The sequence below is a fragment of the Leptodactylus fuscus genome, unplaced genomic scaffold (genome assembly GCF_031893055.1).
Source record: "Leptodactylus fuscus isolate aLepFus1 unplaced genomic scaffold, aLepFus1.hap2 HAP2_SCAFFOLD_200, whole genome shotgun sequence".
Classification (NCBI taxonomy): Eukaryota; Metazoa; Chordata; class Amphibia; order Anura; family Leptodactylidae; genus Leptodactylus; species Leptodactylus fuscus.
This window is the reverse complement of record NW_027440223.1, coordinates 1-24,125: the sequence shown is the minus strand read 5'-3', so window position 1 is coordinate 24,125 and position 24,125 is coordinate 1. Positions and strand designations below refer to the sequence as shown.

At 53.8% G+C, this 24,125-nt stretch overlaps 1 protein-coding gene and 1 pseudogene across 1 annotated transcript; one reads left to right on the top strand and one right to left on the bottom strand.

Annotated features, from left to right (window-relative positions):
• The window catches only part of LOC142187357 (uncharacterized), a 30,567-nt pseudogene extending 15,648 nt beyond the window's left edge, over window positions 1–14,919 (top strand).
• Window positions 14,816–17,583, bottom strand: USF1 (upstream transcription factor 1). The gene is given in 13 exon segments (XM_075261559.1): window positions 14,816–15,095; window positions 15,097–15,159; window positions 15,231–15,242; window positions 15,244–15,291; window positions 15,294–15,362; window positions 16,703–16,797; window positions 16,913–16,974; window positions 17,054–17,141; window positions 17,218–17,278; window positions 17,280–17,333; window positions 17,335–17,346; window positions 17,348–17,539; window positions 17,542–17,583. Coding segments are annotated over 13 exon segments (825 nt in total). The 3' UTR covers window positions 14,816–15,068.
• Between the last annotated feature and the right edge of the window lie 6,542 nt (window positions 17,584–24,125).

Sequence of the window (24,125 nt, the reverse complement as noted above, 5' to 3'; positions counted from 1 at the left end):
GAGAAGGAGGGGTCACCCCGATAACTACACCCTCATCATAACCATAGAGAGGAGGAGGGGTCACCCCGATAACTACACCCTCATAATATCCATAGAGAGGAGGAGGGGTCACCCCGATAACTACACCCTCATCATAACCATAGAGAGGAGGAGGGGTCACCTCGATAACTACACCCTCATCATAACCATAGAGAGGAGGAGGAGTCACCCCGATAACTACACCCTCATCATAACCATAGAGAGGAGGAGGGGTCACCCCGATAACTACACCCTCATCATAACCATAGAGAGGAGGAGGGGTCACCCCGATAACTACACCCTCATCATAACCATAGAGAGGAGGAGGAGTCACCCCGATAACTACACCCTCATCGTAACCATAGAGAGGAAGAGGAGGAGTCACCCCGATAACTACACCCTCATCATAACCATAGAGAGGAGGAGGGGTCACCCCGATAACTACACCCTCATCATAACCATAGAGAGGAGGAGGGGTCACCCTGATAACTACACCCTCATCATAACCATAGAGAGGAGGAGGGGTCATCCTGATAACTACACCCTCATCATAACCATAGAGAGGAGGAGGAGTCACCCTGATAACTACACCCTCATCATAACCATAGAGAGGAGGAGGGGTCACCCCGATAACTACACCCTCATTATATCCATAGAGAGGAGGAGGGGTCACCCCGATAACTACACCCTCATCATAACCATAGAGAGGAGGAGGGGTCACCCTGATAACTACACCCTCATCATAACCATAGAGAGGAGGAGTCACCCTCATAACTACACCCTCATCATAACCATAGAGAGGAGGAGGAGTCACCCTGATAACTACAACCTCATCATAACCATAGAGAGGAGGAGGGGTCACCCTGATAACTACACCCTCATCATAACCATAGAGAGGAGGAGGGGTCACCCCGATAACTACACCATCATTATATCCATAGAGAGGAGGGGTCACCCCGATAACTACACCCTCATCATAACCATAGAGAGGAGAGGTCACCCCGATAACTACCCCCTCATCATAACCATAGAGAGGAGGGGTCACCCTGATAACTACCCCCTCATCATATCCATAGAGAGGAGGAGGGGTCACCCCGATAACTACACCCTCATCATAACCATAGAGAGGAGGAGGGGTCACCCCGATAACTACACCCTCATCATAACCATAGAGAGGAGGAGTCACCCCGATAACTACACCCTCATCATAACCATAGAGAGGAGGAGGGGTCACCCCGATAACTACACCCTCATCATAACCATAGAGAGGAGGGGTCACCCCGATAACTACACCCTCATCATATCCATAGAGAGGAGGAGGGGTCACCCTGATAACTACACCCTCATCATAACCATAGAGAGGAGGAGGGGTCACCCTGATAACCACACCCTCATCATAACCATAGAGAGGAGGAGGGGTCACCTTGATAACTACACCCTCATCATATCCATAGAGAGGAGGAGGAGTCACCCCGATAACTACACCCTCATCATAACCATAGAGAGGAGGAGGGGTCACCCTGATAACTACACCCTCATCATAACCATAGAGAGGAGGAGGAGTCACCCCGATAACTACACCCTCATCATAACCATAGAGAGGAGGAGGGGTCACCCTGATAACTACACCCTCATCATATCCATAGAGAGGAGGAGGGGTCACCCTGATAACCACACCCTCATCATAACCATAGAGAGGAGGAGGGGTCACCCCGATAACTACACCCTCATCATAACCATTGTGTGCAATGACTGTGACGCTTCTGAGAATACATGATATGATGGAGCACGTACCGTCTGTATTCTGTCTCCTGCCCCTCATTTCTTGCCTTGTTCCTACAGTTCCGCCCTCCCCTCCTGACTGTTCCAGTGATGGCCATGGGCAAGAAGGAGGAAACATCCGGCTGAGATGTTCAGTGACAGAAGGAATCCCAACACCAAATATCAGATGGGAGAAAATCTTGCCCATTGCTCACCCGCTCATCAGCACCCAGGAAGGTGAGTAGTTGCCTGTATCAGCCTTCAGAGCAGCATTCCGACTGCGTTATGTGCATTACAAAGCCGGGGAGACTCAGCAGGCGCGGTCTGAAACTGGGGAGGTTTGAAAATAAGGAGGGCATTAGAATCTGTAGACTGCGAGGACTACACCGGGAGGACATAGTATCTGTACACCGGGAGGACATCAGTATCTGTACACCGAGAGGACATCAGTATCTGTACACCGAGAGGACATCAGTATCTGTACACCGGGAGGACATCAGTATCTGTACACCGGGAGGACATTAGTATCTGTACACCGGGAGGAGATCAGTATCTGTACACCGAGAGGACATCAGTATCTGTACATCGGGAGGACATCAGTATCTGTACACCGGGAGGACATCAGTATCTGTACACCGAGAGGACATCAGTATCTGTACACCGGGAGGAGATCAGTATCTGTGTACCGGAAGGACATAGTATCTGTACACCGGGAGGACATTAGTATCTGTACACCGGGAGGAGATCAGTATCTGTACACCGAGAGGACATCAGTATCTGTACATCGGGAGGACATCAGTATCTGTACACCGGGAGGACATCAGTATCTGTACACCGAGAGGACATCAGTATCTGTACACCGGGAGGACATCAGTATCTGTACACCAGGAGGACATCAGTATCTGTACACCGAGAGGACATCAGTATCTGTACACCGAGAGGACATCAGTATCTGTACACCGAGAGGACATCAGTATCTGTACACCGAGAGGACATCAGTATCTGTACACCGGGAGGACATCAGTATCTGTACACCGGGAGGACATCAGTATCTGTACACCGGGAGGACATCAGTATCTGTACACCGAGAGGACATCAGTATCTGTACACCCGGAGGAAATCAGTATCTGTACACCGGGAGGACATCAGTATCTGTACACCGGGAGGACATCAGTATCTGTACACCGGGAGGACATCAGTATCTGTACACCGGGAGGAGATCAGTATCTGTACACCGGGAGGACATCAGTATCTGTACACCGGGAGGACATCAGTATCTGTACACCGGGAGGACATCAGTATCTGTACACCGGGAGGACATCAGTATCTGTACACCGGGAGGACATCAGTATCTGTACACCGAGAGGACATCAGTATCTGTACACCGGGAGGACATCAGTATCTGTACACTGGGAGGACTACACCGAGAGGACATCAGTATCTGTACACCGGGAGGACATCAGTATCTGTACACTGGGAGGACTACACTGAGAGGACATCAGTATCTGTACACCGGGAGGACATAGTATCTGTACACCAGGAGGACATTAGTATCTGTACACCGGGAGGTCATCAGTATCTGTACACCTGGGGGACATTAGTATTTGTATACCTGGGGGACATTAGTATCTGTACACCAGGAGGACATCAGTATCTGTACACTGGGAGGACTACACCGAGAGGACATCAGTATCTGTACACCGGGAGGACTACACCGAGAGGACATCAGTATCTGTACACCGGGAGGACATCAGTATCTGTACACTGGGAGGACTACACTGAGAGGACATCAGTATCTGTACACCGGGAGGACATAGTATCTGTACACCAGGAGGACATTAGTATCTGTACACCTGGGGGACATTAGTGTCTGTACACAGGGAGGACATCAGTATCTGTGTACCGGGAGGTCATCAGTATCTGTACACTGAGAGGACATCAGTATCTGTATACCGGGAGGACATCAGTATCTGTACACCGGGAGGACATCAGTATCTGTACACCGGGAGGACATTAGTATCTGTACACCGGAAGGACATAGTATCTGTACACTGGGAGGACATCAGTATCTGTACACCGGGAGGACATCAGTATCTGTACACCGGGAGGACATCAGTATCTGTACACCGGGAGGACATCAGTATCTGTACACCGGGAGGACATCAGTATCTGTACACAGAGAGGACATCAGTATCTGTACACCGGGAGGACATCAGTATCTGTACACCGGGAGGACATCAGTATCTGTACACCGGGAGGACATCAGTATCTGTACACTGGGAGGACATCAGTATCTGTACACAGAGAGGACATCAGTATCTGTACACCGGGAGGACATTAGTATCTGTACATTGGAAGGACATAGTATCTGTACACTGGGAGGACATCAGTATCTGTACACCGGGAGGACATTAGTGTCTGTACACCTGGAGGACATTACTATCTGTACACCGGGAGGTCATCAGTATCTGTACACCTGGGGGACATTAGTATTTGTATACCTGGGGGACATTAGTATCTGTACACCAGGAGGACATCAGTATCTGCACACCAGGAGTGGTTTTGGCATTGGGTCTTCTAGAGGCTTCCATGCAATCCACAACCACAGTAGAGAGGGCAATAGACGCTAACCTACGTCTCTCAACTCTCATCCACTGAAATGACATCTGGAGAGGGAATGAATAAAGGATTCCCTTCTGAGACTGGAGGTCTTCATGGCTGGGAATTGTATATTTTTCACCTGAGAGACCTCTGAAGAAATGAATCCAAGCTCCCCCGGCCAAGAAGGATTATAACAAGAAGGTGGAGACACGTCAGGAGTGTATGGTGGATCCAGTACTGCCAGTTGATTCTGTTGGCATTGCATTCTCGTCAGAGGATACGCTCATCCGGCTGGTCTCTTAGAAGAAGACCTGAGGATTCAGATTTCATTCTTCAGGGCTGATTACGTTCCGTCTGAGCCAAACCTCTCTGATCTTTAAGGATTCTTTAATTTAGGCCGCTGTTACTGCTGAGACACGCCAATCCACCCTGGCTATAATCTGTTCCTTTAACTTCTTTTCTCCTTTGTGTTTTAGGGTGTTTCCAAAACAGAGATCTGATCTAATAGTCAGAAAGAACTATGGGATTCAGCTCAGGCTATTTATTGGTGCAACTCCCAAAAACAGAGGGCTGACCATGACCCCAGCTCTATTATCGATGGAATGACAGGTCCAATCGTAGAGTTAAAGGTGTCCAGCAGGACGAGCTTAGGACAGTCCTGTATAAGACGCTACGGATACATCATGCGATTGGTCTACAATGGGGTTTAGAAGACACTGCCCCAATTTAATGGCCAGTCCTCATGAACCCCTGCCCAATGACCTCAAGGACTAGGAAGCTTCTCTTGAAAGAGGTCCAGCTAAAGCCAAGGGGACTGACCGATATTGGCGTTTATGGAGGAATGAGTTCTATGGAGGACACTGATAACGCCAGACGTCTTCTAGTCCTTTACATGGACATTATTGTATATGAAAGCAAAAAGCTGAAACTTCTGGGATCAGATTTGATTTGGTGTAAATGAAACATGTCCCATGGCACGGTGTTCTGAGGGCCGCTAGGGCCGTGTCCAACTCCTTTCTGTGACACCTACAGAGCCTTAGTAATGTCAAAGTGACAACGAGAGATGGACAGGTGGTAGAAGTGAAAGCTATTACAATGATCCCCTTTCAGTAGCAGTTGGCTGTTGTAGAGAAATATATGGAAACTTTGGGTGGTGCAATAGACAATGAAAAGCAACGAGCAAATAGAGGTGAGCAAACCTTTGGGACTGATCCAGACTAGGCCAAAATGAGTAATATCAAAAAGATGGTGGAAGGCCATGGGAGGTGTAGAAACATAACCTCTGGACCTCCTGTCATTGGGCCTCGGTGTCACATGGGGCGTAGTGAGTCTCATGACCATGATGTGACCACTATGATTGTCACCCATAAGGCTGGAAGAGGTCAGAGGAGGACCCGTACATAGTGTGGTCTGAGGGAAGGTGAGTATAAGTGTTTGTTTCCACCTCCCCGGGGGCCTCCACCGATTATACTCTGGAGACCAAAGAGACCCCATGATATAATAATCTCACTTCTGGTTCTAAACCAACACGTTCAGCCTAAAAGAAACCCTTGGACCAATCCATCCGAAACAAACGAATCTCCAGAGACTCATCCAGCTCTATGAGTGACGTCTGTATTAGAAGCTGCGGTCACGACAAGCACCAGGATTCAGGCCAGTGGAGAAGATGAATGGAAGATAATAGAAGAGATACAACAGCACCGACCATTAGCAATGGCTGCCTGTGCTGGCCTAACTGACCAACGCCTATCTCTCTCCAATAGACAGTATATACATTACCCCCCCCCCCCCCCCGGACTATGAGACGCTCACACTCAGCAATGGCTGCCTAACTGACCCGCTCCTATCTCTCTCTAACATGTATACATTTCTCGTTTCCCCTCCCCCTTACTGACACTATTCGAGCATCTCTCCTCGGTCTCTGGCGTCCTCTCTTATCTGTGTCACATAATTGTAGTACTTCCTGTTTCATAGTGACAATGACATCATCAGTGACCTCACAACTATGGCCCTTTCTGATTGGCTGTGCTAGAGGGAGTCATTATGGGAAGTCCATCGCCATGAGGTTACGTGATCCAATCTTCTGACCAGTAAAGTGGCCGCCATCATTTCCAGTCATTTGTTCAGGATGAGCCGCATAGTCCAGAGTCAACGAAATGTGAAACTTTTGGGAAATTCAGAATAAACTCGATTTGCTAATCTGGAGGACCTTTTGGGGGAGGCGTCACGAACACCTCCGAGGGTTTTACAATCATTACCTTCTCTTCCTCGATGATAACTGAGACTTCTTGGTCATTATTGAGCCTGTGATCTTCTGGCACGTGGCTCCTGCAGATGGAGTCATAGCAGATACCCCATCAGCTATCCCCGATCACCCAGTATCGGCCTGATTCTGCTGAAGACCAGGGTCTAAGGAGCCTTTTCCCATCATCCTCATGGACTTCTGAATGTCTCACTGACTGCAGAACATTTGGGAGACAATTCTCTTCTTGGAATTACAGAGGACTCAAGAAAATGAAGCCAAACGAGAGAGCTAGAAGGAATTACTTGGTGTCGTTGATGTTGCACTCCTTCCATCCTTCGAGATCCCTAAGACACGCTCTCCATTACCACTACTAGCACGTAGTTTGACCTCAGACCTTCTAAAGATGGCAGGACATGACCTGCAGAGTGAGGTAGGAGAATATCTGTCGTTCCATTAAGGGACTTCTTAATCTGAGTGCTGGACGGGATGTCAGGATGGAGCGTAAGGACTTCTGCATAACCCACAGGACTTGTGCGAGAGAGCAAGAAACATGGCCGAGCTCGTGGCCTGGAGAGTCACAAAGAATCTGGGCAGCTGTAAGCATCTCGGCACGTCTCCTGTTGTCTCCAGATGGCTCATCTTTTGATGGTGCAGGTTGGCAGGATAGTCGCAGCCAAAGTTGCGGCAGATTACGAAGCGGCTGATTGTACTAATTAACCGTTACTATTGAAGTTAAGCCATTGCTATGCTGCAGTGGGACCACCAGGGTAGGTAAAGGTTATAGGTAAGCCTTCAGCATCAGTCACATGTGCGGTTTTTCTGCTCCTCCCTGCATTGTCGTTCTCAGGTAACACGTCGAGGACTAAGAACTGAACTACAGTGCGAGTCCCACTCATTCTAACCCTGACCCCACTACTGTCCCTGCAGAGTATCACGCCTCCACCATGCTGACAAACCTCACATCAGAGACTTCTGGCCTCTACCGATGTACCGTCACCAACCAGCTGGGATCCCAGACGTGTGCCGTGGAGCTTTACATACGTGTAGGTCTGTGTCCCTGAGCTACATTGATGAGAATTGGATGTGGTGTGCCAGGAGCCATGTGGACTCTTATCTGTGTTCCAGGTGGCCTGGGATCAATGGGGATTTTTGCAGCGATCACAATCACTCTCATAATGGGACTGGTTCTCTTGGCGCTCTTCATCTTGGTTTTGTGTCTACACCAGCAAAGCCGAGGAAAGTGGCAGGAAGAAGTGCACAGGTACTGGTGGGGAAAGTCTCGAAGAAGTGTAGAGGTGGCAGATGGGAACAGCCTAGAGGAGATAAAGATGGGGGAGATGGGGAGAAACATGGGGCAGTCTCAAGGTCGTACAGCAACGGCAGATGGGGAGAGTCTCCAGGAGGTGCAGAGATGGAAGATGGGGAGAGTGTCGATGAGGTGCAGAGATGACTGATGGGGAGAGTCTCGATGAGGTGCAGAGATGACTGATGGGGAGAGTCTCGATGAGGTGCAGAGATGACTGATGGGGAGAGTCTCGATGAGGTGCAGAGATGACTGATGGGGAGAGTCTCGATGAGGTGCAGAGATGACTGATGGGGAGAGTCTCGATGAGGTGCAGAGATGACTGATGGGGAGAGTCTCGATGAGGTGCAGAGATGACTGTTGGGGAGAGTCTCGATGAGGTGCAGAGATGACTGATGGGGAGAGTCTCGATGAGGTGCAGAGATGACTGATGGGGAGAGTCTCGAGGAGGTGCAGAGATGACTGTGGGGAGAGTCTCGAGGAGGTGCAGAGATGACTGATGGGGAGAGTCTCGATGAGGTGCAGAGATGACTGATGGGGAGAGTCTCGATGAGGTGCAGAGATGACTGATGGGGAGAGTCTCGATGAGGTGCAGAGATGACTGATGGGGAGAGTCTCGATGAGGTGCAGAGATGACTGATGGGGAGAGTCTCGATGAGGTGCAGAGATGACTGATGGGGAGAGTCTCGATGAGGTGCAGAGATGACTGATGGGGAGAGTCTCGATGAGGTGCAGAGATGACTGATGGGGAGAGTCTCGATGAGGTGCAGAGATGACTGATGGGGAGAGTCTCGATGAGGTGCAGAGATGACTGATGGGGAGAGTCTCGATGAGGTGCAGAGATGACTGATGGGGAGAGTCTCGATGAGGTGCAGAGATGACTGATGGGGAGAGTCTCGATGAGGTGCAGAGATGACTGATGGGGAGAGTCTCGATGAGGTGCAGAGATGACTGATGGGGAGAGTCTCGATGAGGTGCAGAGATGACTGATGGGGAGAGTCTCGATGAGGTGCAGAGATGACTGATGGGGAGAGTCTCGATGAGGTGCAGAGATGACTGATGGGGAGAGTCTCGATGAGGTGCAGAGATGACTGATGGGGAGAGTCTCGATGAGGTGCAGAGATGACTGATGGGGAGAGTCTCGATGAGGTGCAGAGATGACTGATGGGGAGAGTCTCGATGAGGTGTAGAAGTCGAAGATGGGGATAGTGTCAAGGAGATGCAGAGATGGCAGATGGGGAGAGTCTCGAGGAGGTGCAGAGATGAGTGATGGCGAGAGTCTCGAGGACATGCAGAGATGGCAGATGGGGAGAAACTCAAAAACGTGGTGCCTGGGGCAATCTCAAGGTGGTATAGTGACAGCAGATGGGGGGGGGTCTCGATGAGGTGCAGAGATGACTGATGGGGAGAGTCTCGATGAGGTGCAGAGATGACTGATGGGGAGAGTCTCGATGAGGTGCAGAGATGACTGATGGGGAGAGTCTCGATGAGGTGCAGAGATGACTGATGGGGAGAGTCTCGATGAGGTGCAGAGATGACTGATGGGGAGAGTCTCGATGAGGTGCAGAGATGACTGATGGGGAGAGTCTCGATGAGGTGCAGAGATGACTGATGGGGAGAGTCTCGATGAGGTGCAGAGATGACTGATGGGGAGAGTCTCGATGAGGTGCAGAGATGACTGATGGGGAGAGTCTCGATGAGGTGCAGAGATGACTGATGGGGAGAGTCTCGATGAGGTGCAGAGATGACTGATGGGGAGAGTCTCGATGAGGTGCAGAGATGACTGATGGGGAGAGTCTCGATGAGGTGCAGAGATGACTGATGGGGAGAGTCTCGATGAGGTGCAGAGATGACTGATGGGGAGAGTCTCGATGAGGTGCAGAGATGACTGATGGGGAGAGTCTCGATGAGGTGCAGAGATGACTGATGGGGAGAGTCTCGATGAGGTGCAGAGATGACTGATGGGGAGAGTCTCGATGAGGTGCAGAGATGACTGATGGGGAGAGTCTCGATGAGGTGCAGAGATGACTGATGGGGAGAGTCTCGATGAGGTGCAGAGATGACTGATGGGGAGAGTCTCGATGAGGTGTAGAAGTCGAAGATGGGGATAGTGTCAAGGAGATGCAGAGATGGCAGATGGGGAGAGTCTCGAGGAGGTGCAGAGATGAGTGATGGCGAGAGTCTCGAGGACATGCAGAGATGGCAGATGGGGAGAAACTCAAAAACGTGGTGCCTGGGGCAATCTCAAGGTGGTATAGTGACAGCAGATGGGGGGGGTCTCGATGAGGTGCAGAGATGACTGATGGGGAGAGTCTCGAGGAGGTGCAGAGATGACTGATGGGGAGAGTCTCGATGAGGTGCAGAGATGACTGATGGGGGAGAGTCTCGAGGAGGTGCAGAGATGACTGATGGGGGAGAGTCTCGAGGAGGTGCAGAGATGACTGATGGGGAGAGTCTCGATGAGGTGCAGAGATGACTGATGGGGGAGAGTCTCGATGAGGTGCAGAGATGACTGCATGGGGAGAGTCTCGATGAGGTGCAGAGATGACTGATGGGGAGAGTCTCGATGAGGTGCAGAGATGACTGATGGGGAGAGTCTCGATGAGGTGCAGAGATGACTGATGGGGAGAGTCTCGATGAGGTGCAGAGATGACTGATGGGGGAGAGTCTCGATGAGGTGCAGAGATGACTGATGGGGAGAGTCTCGATGAGGTGCAGAGATGACTGATGGGGAGAGTCTCGATGAGGTGCAGAGATGACTGATGGGGAGAGTCTCGATGAGGTGCAGAGATGACTGATGGGGAGAGTCTCGATGAGGTGCAGAGATGACTGATGGGGAGAGTCTCGATGAGGTGCAGAGATGACTGATGGGGAGAGTCTCGATGAGGTGCAGAGATGACTGATGGGGAGAGTCTCGATGAGGTGCAGAGATGACTGATGGGGGAGAGTCTCGATGAGGTGCAGAGATGACTGATGGGGAGAGTCTCGATGAGGTGCAGAGATGACTGATGGGGAGAGTCTCGATGAGGTGCAGAGATGACTGATGGGGAGAGTCTCGATGAGGTGCAGAGATGACTGATGGGGAGAGTCTCGATGAGGTGCAGAGATGACTGATGGGGAGAGTCTCGATGAGGTGTAGAAGTCGAAGATGGGGATAGTGTCAAGGAGATGCAGAGATGGCAGATGGGGAGAGTCTCGAGGAGGTGCAGAGATGAGTGATGGCGAGAGTCTCGAGGACATGCAGAGATGGCAGATGGGGAGAAACTCAAAAACGTGGTGCCTGGGCAATCTCAAGGTGGTATAGTGACAGCAGATGGGGGGGGGGGTCTCGATGAGGTGCAGAGATGACTGATGGGGAGAGTCTCGATGAGGTGCAGAGATGACTGATGGGGAGAGTCTCGAGGAGGTGCAGAGATGACTGATGGGGAGAGTCTCGAGGAGGTGCAGAGATGACTGATGGGGAGAGTCTCGAGGAGGTGCAGAGAATGACTGATGGGGAGAGTCTCGATGAGGTTGCAGAGATGACTGATGGGGAGAGTCTCGAGGAGGTGCAGAGATGACTGATGGGGAGAGTCTCGATGAGGTGCAGAGATGACTGATGGGGAGAGTCTCGATGAGGTTGCAGAGATGACTGATGGGGAGAGTCTCGATGAGGTGCAGAGATGACTGATGGGGAGAGTCTCGATGAGGTGCAGAGATGACTGATGGGGGAGAGTCTCGATGAGGTGCAGAGATGACTGATGGGGAGAGTCTCGATGAGGTGCAGAGATGACTGATGGGGAGAGTCTCGATGAGGTGCAGAGATGACTGATGGGGAGAGTCTCGATGAGGTGCAGAGATGACTGATGGGGAGAGTCTCGAGGAGGTGCAGAGATGGCAGATGGGAACAGCATAGAGGAGATAAAGAGGGGGGAAGATGGGGAGAAACTCAAAAACGTGGCGCATGGGGCAGTCTCAAGGTGGTACAGCAACGGCAGATGGGGAGAGTCTCAAGGAGGTGTAGAGATGGAAGATAGGGATAGTGTCAAGGAGGTGCAGAGATGAACTGGTGGGGAGAGTCTCGATGAGGTGCAGAGGTGGAAGATGGGGAGAGAGTCTCATGGTAGTACAGTGATGGCAGAAGGGAGGGTCTTGAAGAGGTTGCAAAGGTTGTGGATGGGTACAGTCTCAAGGTGAAGTGATGGTGGATGGGAAAATTGCTTAGAGAAGGTGCAGAGGTTGCAAATAGAGACGGCCTCGAGGAGGTGCAGAAAAGCAAGTCAAAGTTTAAGCCCTGCAAAGTACCACATGCCATTTGTGATTTGGTGGGGACCACTGGCACCCGCTACATTTCCTGTGCTTTCTAGGCAGTTGTTCTTGAGGGGCTTCACTTCTCTTTCTTACACTAGTATGTCATTCTCCACAGTTGTGGACAATCTGTCTTCTGGACAGCACCATTTGACCAGAAGCTCCATGTCCAGCAGAAGGCTTCCTCACATCCTGTACAGTGTGGCAGCAGCATCAAGCCCCCATCTGTCCCACCCTAGAGGTGTCCACCACCAGTAGGCAACAAGGCCCAGGATTGGAGGAGTCCACAAGCAACTCAGAAGAGAGCCTTACAGGCAGCGAAGAGAATCCAGGTCCCGCTCTGCACTCCTCAATCTACTCCGTGCACTCTGGTTACCTGGTCTAAGCCTCCAGGCCATACTGCTGTGGCCCTAGGACCTACAAAGGGCCAGTGAGGCATCCTGTTCGGCTCTCCCAGCTCTAGAGACGCAGGACAATGAGGGCAGTGCAGCCCGGAGCAGACAATCCAGGAGGAAACCATTTGTACCCTTCCCCCACTATAAAGAGGGTTTTCTATCCTTTCTCCGCACTCTGTGTTCTCTGTTATCAGCCGGGGCTAAAGCAGGATGTGCCTATTATCCCTCTATGTGACCTGACGCCGGCCCACGGTAAGAGCGGTCACACTGCTAACACATTGGTACAGCCGGCCCACGGTAAGAGCGGTCACACTGCTAACACATTGGTACAGCCGGCCCCACGGTAAGAGCAGTGAACACTGCTAACACATTGGTACAGCCGGCCCACGGTAAGAGCGGTCACACTGCTAACACATTGGTACAGCCGGCCCACGGTAAGAGCGGTCACACTGCTAACTCATTGGTACAGCCGGCCCACGGTAAGAAGCGGTCACACTGCTAACACATTGGTACAGCCGGCCCACGGTAAGAAGCGGTCACACTGCTAACACATTGGTACAGCCGGACCACGGTAAGAGCGGTCACACTGCTAACACATTGGTACAGCCGGCCCACGGTAAGAGCGGTCACACTGCTAACACATTGGTACAGCCGGCCCCACGTAAGAGCGGTCACACTGCTAACTCATTTGGTACAGCCGGACCACGGTAAGAGCGGTCACACTGCTAACACATTGGTACAGCCGGCCCACGGTAAGAGCGGTCACACTGCTAACTCATTGGTACAGCCGGACCACGGTAAGAGCGGTCACACTGCTAACGCATTGGTACAGCCGGCCCACGGTAAGAGCGGTCACACCTGCTAACGCATTGGTACAAGCCGGCCACACGGTAAGAGCGGTCACACTAACACATTGCTACAGCCGGCCCACGGTAAGACGCGGTCACACTGCTAACTCATTGGTACAGCCGGACCACGGTAAGAGCGGTCACACTGCTAACACAATTGGTACAGCCGGCCCACGGTAAGAGCGGTCACACTGCTAACTCATTGGGTACAGCCGGACCACGGTAAGAGCGGTCACACTGCTAACACATTGGTACAGCCGGCCCACGGTAAGAGCGGTCACACTGCTAACTCATTGGTACAGCCGGACCACGGTAAGAGCGGTCAACACTGCTAACACATTGGTACAGCCGGCCCACGGTAAGAGCGGTCACACTGCTAACTCATTGGTACAGCCGGCCCACGTAAGAGCGGTCACACTAACACATTGCTACAGTCGGACCACGTAAGAGCGGGTCACACTGCTAAACACATTGGTTACAGCCGGCCCACGGTAAGAGCGGTCACACTGCTAACACATTGGTACAGCCGGCCCACGGTAAGAGCGGTCACACTGCTAACACATTGGTACAGCCGGCCCACGGTAAGAGCGGTCACACTGCTAACTCATTGGTACAGCCGGCCACGGTAAGAGCGGTCACACTGCTAACTCATTGGTACAGCCGGCCCACGGTAAGAGCGGTCACACTAACACATTGCTACAGTCGGCCCACGGTAAGAGCGGTCACACCGCTAACACATTGGTACAAGCCGGCCCACGGTAAGAGCGGTCACACTGCTAACTCATTGGTACAGCCGGACCACGGTAAGAGCGGTCACACTGCTAACTCATTGGTACAGCCGGCCCACGGTAAGAGCGGTCACACTAACACATTGCTACAGCCGGCCCACGGTAAGAGCGGTCACACTGCTAACACATTGGTACAGCCGGACCACGGTAAGAGCGGTCACACTGCTAACTCATTGGTACAGCCGGCCCACGGTAAGAGCGGTTCACACTGCCTAACTCATTGGTACGGCCGGCCCACGGTAAGAGCGGTCACCACTGCTAACACATTGGTACAGCCGGCCCACGGTAAGAAGCGGTCCACACTAACACATTGCTACAGCCGGCCCACGGTAAGAGCGGTCACACTGCTAACACATTGGTACAGCCGGCCCACGGTAAGAGCGGTCACACTAACACATTGCTACAGCCGGCCCTACTTATGTTTTGAGAGTCCCCCCGCACCCGATGCAGCACCAGATGTTCCAGTGTATTTGATTGTAATGTTTTATGTCACAGCCCTGTCATCTAGGTTACAATTGGTTGTGTACCATATGGAGGCGGAGTCCTCAATGAGAACAGGAAGCGGCAGGGACTGTACAGCACAATTCAATCTAATAAAAACAAAGTGACAGCCACGGTCAGCGCCGAGCAGAGAGAGGGCGGAGTCAGCACAACGACAAGTACAAAAAAGTGACAAAATATACATTTTCTACAGCTCGTCCCACGAGTCTCCTCCGGGCGTATTTACAGTGCGCTATCATACATGTGGCCAGGGACACTCGTTGCAGGCTGGGAACTCTTGGTCCCGCTGTCCATTGATCTGGACCTCCAAGGGCAGCTCCGTCAGCGGGCGTCATTCTTAATGACAATTTTCCACCCCGTGATGTCGAAGCTGAGCTCGGAGAATCAGGTTCTTGTTCTTCAGCTCCTCCACCTAAGGGAAATGTGAAACAGTCACCATGGTGTCCCTCCCCCACCTCGCCTCCCCCTGCCCACGCCGCTCACCTGCTGCCGCAGGCACCTCATTGTCCATCTGCAGCTGCTCCACATTCTGCAGCTCCTCGGACACAGGCGCAGGTTCCCCTGGCGCAATTCCTGGATGTAGTCACAGGCTTTAGAGAGGATGCCACCCTTACTCTACAAGACGGAGACAAGATGTAACATGAGGATCTGACAGACTAGTCATGGGTAGGGGGGTCTGAGAGTTATGCCAACCTAGGAAACAGATGATGGGTGTCCTCCCCATCGACCTCCCCGACACTCTGCGGCTCCTCCCCATCACCTCCTCCGACACTCTGCGGCTCCTCGCCATCACCCTCCCCGACACTCTGCCGGCTCCTCCCCATCACCTCCCCCGACACTCTGCGTGTCCTCGCCCATCACCTCCCCTGACACTCTGCGTGTCCCTCGCCATCACCTCCCCGACACTCTGCGGCTCCTCCCCCATCACCTCCCCGACACTCTGCGGCTCCCTCCCCATCACTCCCCGACACTCTGCGGCTCCTCGCCATCACCTCACCCGACACTCTGCGGCTCCTCCCCATCACCTCCCCTGACACCTCTGCGTGTCCTCGCCAATCACCTCCCTGACACTCTGCGTGTCCTCGCCATCACCTCCCCGACACTCTGCGGCTCCTCCCCATCACCTCCCCGACACTCTGCGGCTCCTCCCCATCACCTCCCCGACACTCTGCGGCTCCTCGCCATCACCTCCCCGACACTCTGCGTGTCCTCGCCATCAACCTCCCCGACACGCTGTGTGTCCTCGCCATCACCTCCCCGACACGCTGTGTGTCCTCGCCATCACCTCCCGACACGCTGTGTGTCCCTCCCCCATCACCTCCCCGACACTCTGCGGCTCCTCGCCATCACCTCCCCGACACTCTGCGGCTCCTCGCCATCACCTCCCCGACACTCTGCGGCTCCTCCCCATCACCTCCCCGACACGCTGTGTGTCCTCGCCATCACCTCCTCCGACACTCTGCGGCTCCTCCCCATCACCTCCCCGACACTCTGCGCGGCTCCCTCGCCATCACCTCCCCCGACACGCTGGTGTGTCCTCCCCAATCACCTCCCCGACACTCTGCGGCTCCTCCCCATCACCCTCCCCGACACTCTGCGGCTCCTCCCCATCACCTCCCCGGACACTCTGCGGCTCCCTCCCCATCACCTCCCCGACACTCTGCGGCTCCTCCCCGTCACCCTCCCCGACACTCTGCGGCTCCTCCCATCACCTCCCCGACACTCTGCGGCTCCTCCCCATCACCTTCCCGACACTCTGCGGCTCCTCCCCATCACCTCATCCAATAATCTGCAGCTCCTCCCCATCACTCTGCGGCTCCTCCCCATCACCTCCCCGACACTCTGCGGCTCCTCCCCATCACCTCCCCGACACTCTGCGGCTCCTCCCCATCACCTCCCCGACACTCTGCGGCTCCTCCCCATCACCTCCCCTGCAATGGTAGAGTCGCACACACCTGACCAGACTTTGTGTTCTCCATGGAGCAGTCCGGGATGATCTTGGAGAGCTGAACAATCCAGTTGTTGATCTTATCCCGACGTCGACGTTCCACTGTGAAGATACAGATATAGGGTTACCCTGATATAAGGGATATCCAGATATAGGGTTACCCTAGAAGGTACAGGACGCCCCCCTAGAGGAGGGGCACAGCAGTACTAGGCCTCACCTTCATTGTGCTGCGCTCTCTTCTTTTCTCGTCACGTGTGGTGCCGGGGACCGTCTGATTTCCTGTAAGGACACAAGTCCTATCCCCATTACTAAGACCTTCTAAATATATGAACCCCAGGACCACATGGCAGGTACTCACGGGGAGTAGGGGTGAGTCCGAGGTGCTATGGATCGCTGAGCTCCCCCCTGCAGGACGTCTTGAGGAGACATCATGACAAAGAACTGACCTGTGAGGAGAATGTGGAGGAGTACAGTGTGTGCCGGCAACAGTCATGTGATGGCACCGCCAGGTCTTACCCGTACCGGTGGATGCCGCCTGGCCCAGTAGGGCTTCACTGTTCTGTGTAGTGACCACAGTGGTGGCGGGTGGCTCCTGCTCCGACCGATGTGCTGGTGTCGGCCACCGCAGCGGTGGGGAAAATAGGTGTAGTGGGGTCTCTGTGGCGGCCTCACTCTCCCCGGCATCCTCGCTGGTAAACGCTCCTTGGATGACGGCCTGTGGGGTGAGGGGGGCATTAAATTTCAACCTCACATGAAACATTGCACGAGAGAGCGGCCGGGACTCACCTGAGTCATGGGACTGAGCTGCTGGAAACCCACTGATGGCACCCGAGCCCTCCGGTCTGGGCCATCAAGTTGACCCTCTGCCACCTGGATGACCCTGTACATGACCTGCGAGAGAAGACCAATGGAGAAAAATCAGAGCAACACCCACCTACAGTATATTACAGGGCCTCCTCCTCCTCCTCCAGTATATTACAAGGCCTCCTCCTCCTCCAGTATATTACAGGGCCCCCTCCTCCAGTATATTACAGGGACCCCCTCCTCCCTCGCTCCAGTATATTACAGGGCCCCCTCCTCCTCCAGTATATTACAGGGCCCCCTCCTCCTTCAGTATATTACAGGGCCTCCTCCCTCCTCCAGTATATTACAGGGCCCCCCTCCTCCTCCTCCAGTATATTACAGGGCCCCCCTCCTCCTCCTCCAGTATATTACAGGGCCTCCTCCTCCTCCAGTATATTACAGGGCCCCCTCCTCCTCCAGTATATTACAGGGCCTCCTCCTCCTCCTCCAGGATATTACAGGGCCCCCTCCTCCAGTATATTACAGGGCCCGCCCCCTCCTCCCTCCAGTATATTACAGGGCCCTCCTCCTCCAGTATATTACAAGGCCTCCTCCTCCTCCCAGTATATTACAGGGCCCCCTCCTCCAGTATATTACAGGGCCCCCTCCTCCTCCTCCAGTATATTACAGGGCCCCCTCCTCCTCCAGTATATTACAGGGCCCCCCTCCTCCTTCAGTATATTACAAGGCCTCTCCTCCTCCTCCAGTATATTACAGGGCCCCCCTCCTCCTCCTCCAGTATATTACAGGGCCTCCTCCTCCTCCAGTATATTACAGGTCCCCCCCTCCTCCTCCTCCCAGTATATTACAGGGCCCCCTCCTCCTCCAGTATATTACAGGGCCTCCTCCTCCTCCAGTATATTACAGGGCCCTCCTTCTCCTCCAGTATATTACAGGGCCTCCTTCTCCTCCAGTATATTACAGGGCCTCCTCCTCCTCCAGTATATTAACAGGGCCTCCTCCTCCTCCTCCAGTATATTACAAGGCCTCCTCCTCCTCCAGTAATATTACAGGGCCTCCTCCTCCTCCAGTATATTACAGGGCTTCCTTCTCCTCCAGTATATTACAGGGCCCCCTCCTCTCGGTATATTACAGGGCCCCCTCCTCCTTCAGTATATTACAGGGCCTCCTCCTCCTCCAGTATATTACAGGGCCCCCTCCTCCTCCTCTCCAGTATATTACAGGGCCTCCTTCTCCTCCAGTATATTACAGGTCCCCCCTCCTCCTCCTCCAGTATATTACAGGGCCCCCTCCTCCTCCAGTATATTACAGGGCCTCCTCCTCCTCCTCCAGTATATTACAGGGCCTCCTCCTTCTCCTCCAGTATATTACAGGGCCTCCTCCTCCTCCAGTATATTACAGGGCCCTCCTCCTCCTCCTCCAGTATATTACAAGGCCTCCTCCTCCTCCAGTATATTACAGGGCCTCCTCCTCCTCCAGTATATTACAGGGCCTCCTTCTCCTCCAGTATATTACAGGGGCCCCCCTCCTCCGGTATATTACAGGGCCCCCTCCTCCTTCAGTATATTACAGGGCCTCCTCCTCCTCCAGTATATTACAGGGCCCCCTCCTCCTCCTCCAGTATATTACAGGGCCTCCTTCTCCCTCCAGTATATTACAGGTCCCCTCCTCCTCCTCCTCCAGTATATTACAGGGCCCCCCTCCTCCTCCCAGTATATTACAGGGCTCTCCTCCTCCTCCTCCAGTATATTACAGGGCCTCCTCCTCCTCCTCCAGTATATTACAGGGCCTCCTCCAGTATATTACAGGGGTCCCCTTCCTCCTCCTTCAGTATATTACAGGGCCTCCTCCTCCAGTATATTACAGGGCCCACTCCAGTATATTACAGGGCCTCCTCCTCCTCCTCCAGTATATTACAAGGCCTCTTCCTCCAGTATATTACAGGGACCCCTCCTCCTCCAGTATATTACAGGGCCTCCCCCTCCTCCTCCAGTATATTACAGGGCCTCCTCCTCCAGTATATTACAGGGGCCCCCCGCCTCCTCCAGTATATTACAGGGCCCTCCTCCTCCAGTACATTACAGGGCCCCCCTCCTCCTCCTCCAGTATATTACAGGGCCTCCCCCCTCCTCCAGTATATTACAGGGCCCCCTCCTCCTCCTTCAGTATATTACAGGGCCTCCTCCTCCTCCAGTATATTACAGGGCCTCCTCCTCCTCCAGTATATTACAGGGGCCTCCTCCTCCAGTATATTACAGGGGCCCCCCGCCTCCTCCAGTATATTACAGGGCCTCCTCCTCCAGTATATTACAGGGCCCCCCTCCTCCTCCTGTATATTACAGGGCCTCCTCCTCCAGTATATTACAGGGCCTCCTCCCTCCAGTATATTACAGGGCTCCCTCCTCCTCCTCCTCCAGTATATTACAGGGCCTCCTCCTCCTCCAGTATATTACAGGGCCCCCTCCTGCAGTACATTACAGGGCCTCCTCCTCCTCCTCCAGGTACATTACAGGGCCTCCTCCTCCAGTATATTACAGGGCCTCCTCCAGTATATTACAGGGCCCCCTCCTCCTCCAGTATATTACAGGGCCTCCTCCTCCTCCAGTACATTACAGGGCCCCCGCCTCCTCCAGTATATTACAGGGCCTCCTTCTCCTCCAGTACATTACAGGGCCCCCCGCCTCCTCCAGTATATTACAGGGCCTCCTTCTCCTCCAGTATATTACAGGGGCCCCCCTCCTCCTCCAGTATATTTACAGGGCCCCCTCCTCCTCCAGTATATTACAGGGCCCCCTCCTCCTCCAGTATATTACAGGGCCTCCTCCTCCTCCAGTACATTACAGGGCCCCCGCCTCCTCCCAGTACATTACAAGGGCCTCCTTCTCCTCCAGTATATTACAGGGCCCCCTCCTCCTCCTCCAGTAAATTACAGGGCCTCCTTCTCCTCCTCCAGTATATTACAGGGCCCCCTCCTCCTCCTCCAGTATATTACAGGGCCTCCTTCTCCTCCAGTATATTACAGGGCCCCCCACCTCCAGCATATTACAGGGCCTCCTCCTCCAGTATATTACAGGGCCCCCTCCTCCAGTATATTACAGGGCCCCCTCCTCCAGTATATTACAGGGCCCCCTCCTCCTCCTCCAGTATATTACAGGGCCCCCCTCCTCCTCCAGTATATTACAGGGCCTCCTCCTCCTCCAGTATATTACAGGGCCTCCTCCTCCTCCAGTATATTACAGGGCCCCCTCCTCCTCCTCCTCCAGTACATTACAGGGCCTCCTCCTCCAGTACATTACAGCGGCATCCTCCTCCAGTATATTACAGGGCCTCCTCCAGTATATTACAGGGCCCCCTCCTCCTCTCCAGTAATATTACAGGGCCCCCTCCTCCTCCAGTATATTACAGGGCCCCTCCTCCTCCAGTATATTACAGGGCCTCCTCCTCCTCCAGTACATTACAGGGCCCCCCGCCTCCTCCAGTATATTACAGGGCCTCCTCCAGTATATTACAGGGCCCCCTCTCCTCCTCCAGTATATTACAGGGGCCTCCTCCTCCTCCAGTATATTACAGGGCCCCCCTCCTCCAGTATATTACAGGGACCCCTCCTCCTCCTCCAGTATATTACAGGGCCCCCTCCTCCTCCAGTATATTTACAGGGGCCCCCTCCTCCAGTATATTACAGGGCCCCCTCCTCCTTCAGTATATTACAGGGGCCTCTCCTCCTCCTCCAGTATATTACAGGGCCCCCTCCTCCTCCTCCAGTATATTACAGGTCCCCCTCCTCCTCCTCCAGTATATTACAGGGCCCCCTCCTCCTCCAGTATATTACAGGGCCTCCTCCTCCTCCTCCAGTATATTACAGGCGCCTCCTCCTCCTCCTCCTCCAGTATATTACAGAGCCTCCTCCTCCCTCCTCCAGTATATTACAGGGCCTCCTCCAGTATATTACAGGGTCCCCGTCCCTCCTCCAGTATATTACAGGGCCTCCTCCTCCAGTATATTACAGGGCCCACTCCAGTATATTACAGGGCCTCCTCCTCCTCCCGTATATTACAGGGCCCCCTCCTCCTCCTCCAGTATATTACAGGGCCCCCTCCTCCTCCTCCAGTATATTACAGGGCTCCCTCCTCCTCCCAGTATATTACAGGGCCCTCCCCCTCCAGTATATTACAGGGCCTCCCCCTCCTCCAGTATATTACAGGGCCCCCCGCCTCTCCTCCAGTATATTACAGGGCCTCCTCCTCCAGTACATTACAGGGCCCCCCTCCTCCTCCTCCAGTATATTACAGGGCCTCCCCCTCCTCCAGTAGTATATTACAGGGCCCCCTCCTCCTCCTCCTCCAGTATATTACAGGGCCTCCTCCTCCTCTCCAGTATATTACAGGGCCTCCTCCTCCAGTATATTACAGGGCCCCCCGCCCTCCTCCAGTATATTACAGGGCCTCCTCCTCCAGTATATTACAGGGCCCCCTCCTCCTCCTGTATATTACAGGGCCTCCTCCTCCAGTATATTACAGGGCCCCCTCCTCCTCCTCCAGTATATTACAGGGCCCCCTCCTCCTCCTCCAGTACATTACAGGGCCTCCTCCTCCCTCCTCCAGTACATTACAGGGCCTCCTCCTCCTCCTCCAGTACATTACAAGGGCCTCCTCCCTCCTCCTCTAGTACATTACAGGGCCTCCTCCTCCAGTATATTACAGGGCCTCCTCCAGTATATTACAGGGCCCCCCTCCTCCTCCAGTATATTACAGGGCCCCCTCCTCCTCCAGTATATTACAGGGCCCCCTCCTCCTCCAGTATATTACAGGGCCTCCTCCAGTATAATTACAGGGCCCCCCTCCTCCTCCAGTATATTACAGGGCCTCCTCCTCCTCCAGTACATTACAGGGCCCCCGCCTCCTCCAGTATATTACAGGGCCTCCTTCTCCTCCAGTACATTACAGGGCCCCCGCCTCCTCCAGTATATTACAGGGCCTCCCTTCTCCTCCAGTATATTACAGGGCCCCCTCATCCTCCAGTATATTACAGGGGCCTCCTCCTCCTCCCAGTACATTACAGGGCCCCCGCCTCCTCCAGTATATTACAGGGCCCCCTCCTCCTCCTCCTCCAGTAAATTACAGGGCCCTCCTTCTCCTCCTCCAGTATATTACAGGGCCCCCCTCCTCCTCCTCCAGTACATTACAGGGCACCCTCCTCCTCCTCCAGTAATATTACAGGGCCCCCACCTCCAGTATATTACAGGGCCTCCTCCTCCAGTATATTACAGGGCCCCCTCCTCCAGTATATTACAGGGCCCCCTCCTCCTCCTCCAGTATATTACAGGGCCCCCCTCCCTCCTCCAGTATATTACAGGGACTCCTCCTCCTCCAGTATATTACAGGGCCCCCCTCCTCCTCCTCCAGTATATTACAGGGCCTTCCTCCTCCTCCAGTACATTACAGGGCCCCCCCTCCTCCTCCTCCAGTACATTACAGGGCTCTCCTCCTCCTCCTCCAGTACATTACAGGGCCTCCTCCTCCTCCTCCAGTACATTACAGGGCCTCCTCCTCCAGTATATTACAGGGCCTCCTCCTCCAGTATATTACAGGGCCCCCTCCTCCTCCAGTATATTACAGGGCCCCCTCCTCCTCCAGTATATTACAGGGCCCCCCTCCACCTCCAGTATATTACAGGGCCTCCTCCTCCTCCAGTACTTTACAGGGCCCCCGCCCTCCTCTCAGTATATTACAGGGCCTCCTCCAGTATATTACAAGGGCCCCCTCCTCCTCCAGTATATTACAGGGGCCCCCTCCTTCTCCAGTATATTACAGGGCCCTCCTCCTCCTCCAGTACATTACAGGGGCCCCCCGCCTCCTCCAGTATATTACAGGGCCTCCTCCAGTATATTACAGGGCCCCTCTCCTCCTCCAGTATATTACAGGGCCCCCTCCTCCTCCAGTATATTACAGGGCCCCCCTCCTCCTCCAGTATATTACAGGGGCCTCCTCCTCCTCCAGTACATTACAGGGCCTCCTTCTCCTCCAGTATATTACAGGGCCCCCACCTCCAGTATATTACAGGGCCTCCTCCTCCAGTATATTACAGGGCCCCCTCCTCCAGTATATTACAGGGCCCCCCTCCTCCTCCAGTATATTACAGGGCCCCCCTCCTCCTCCAGTATATTACAGGGCCCCTCCTCCTCCAGTAATATTACAGTGCCCCCGCCTCCTCCAGTATATTACAGGGCGCCTCCTTCTCCTCCAGTATATTACAGGGCCCCTCCTCCTCCTCCAGTATATTACAGGGCCTCCTCCAGTATATTACAGGGCCCTCCTCCTCCTCCAGTACATTACAGGGCCCCCCGCCTCCTCCAGTATATTACAGGGCCTCCTTCTCCTCCAGTATATTACAGGGGCCTCCTTCACCCTCCAGTATATTACAGGGCCCCCCTCCTCCAGTATATTACAGGGCCTCCTCCTCCAGTATATTACAGGGCCCCCTCCTCCTCCTCCAGTATATTACAGGGCCCCCTCCTCCCTCCCAGTATATTACAGGGCCCCCCTCCTCCTCCTCCAGTAAATTACAGGGCCTCCTTCTCCTCCTCCAGTATATTACAGGGCCCCCCTCCTCCTCCTCCAGTATATTAA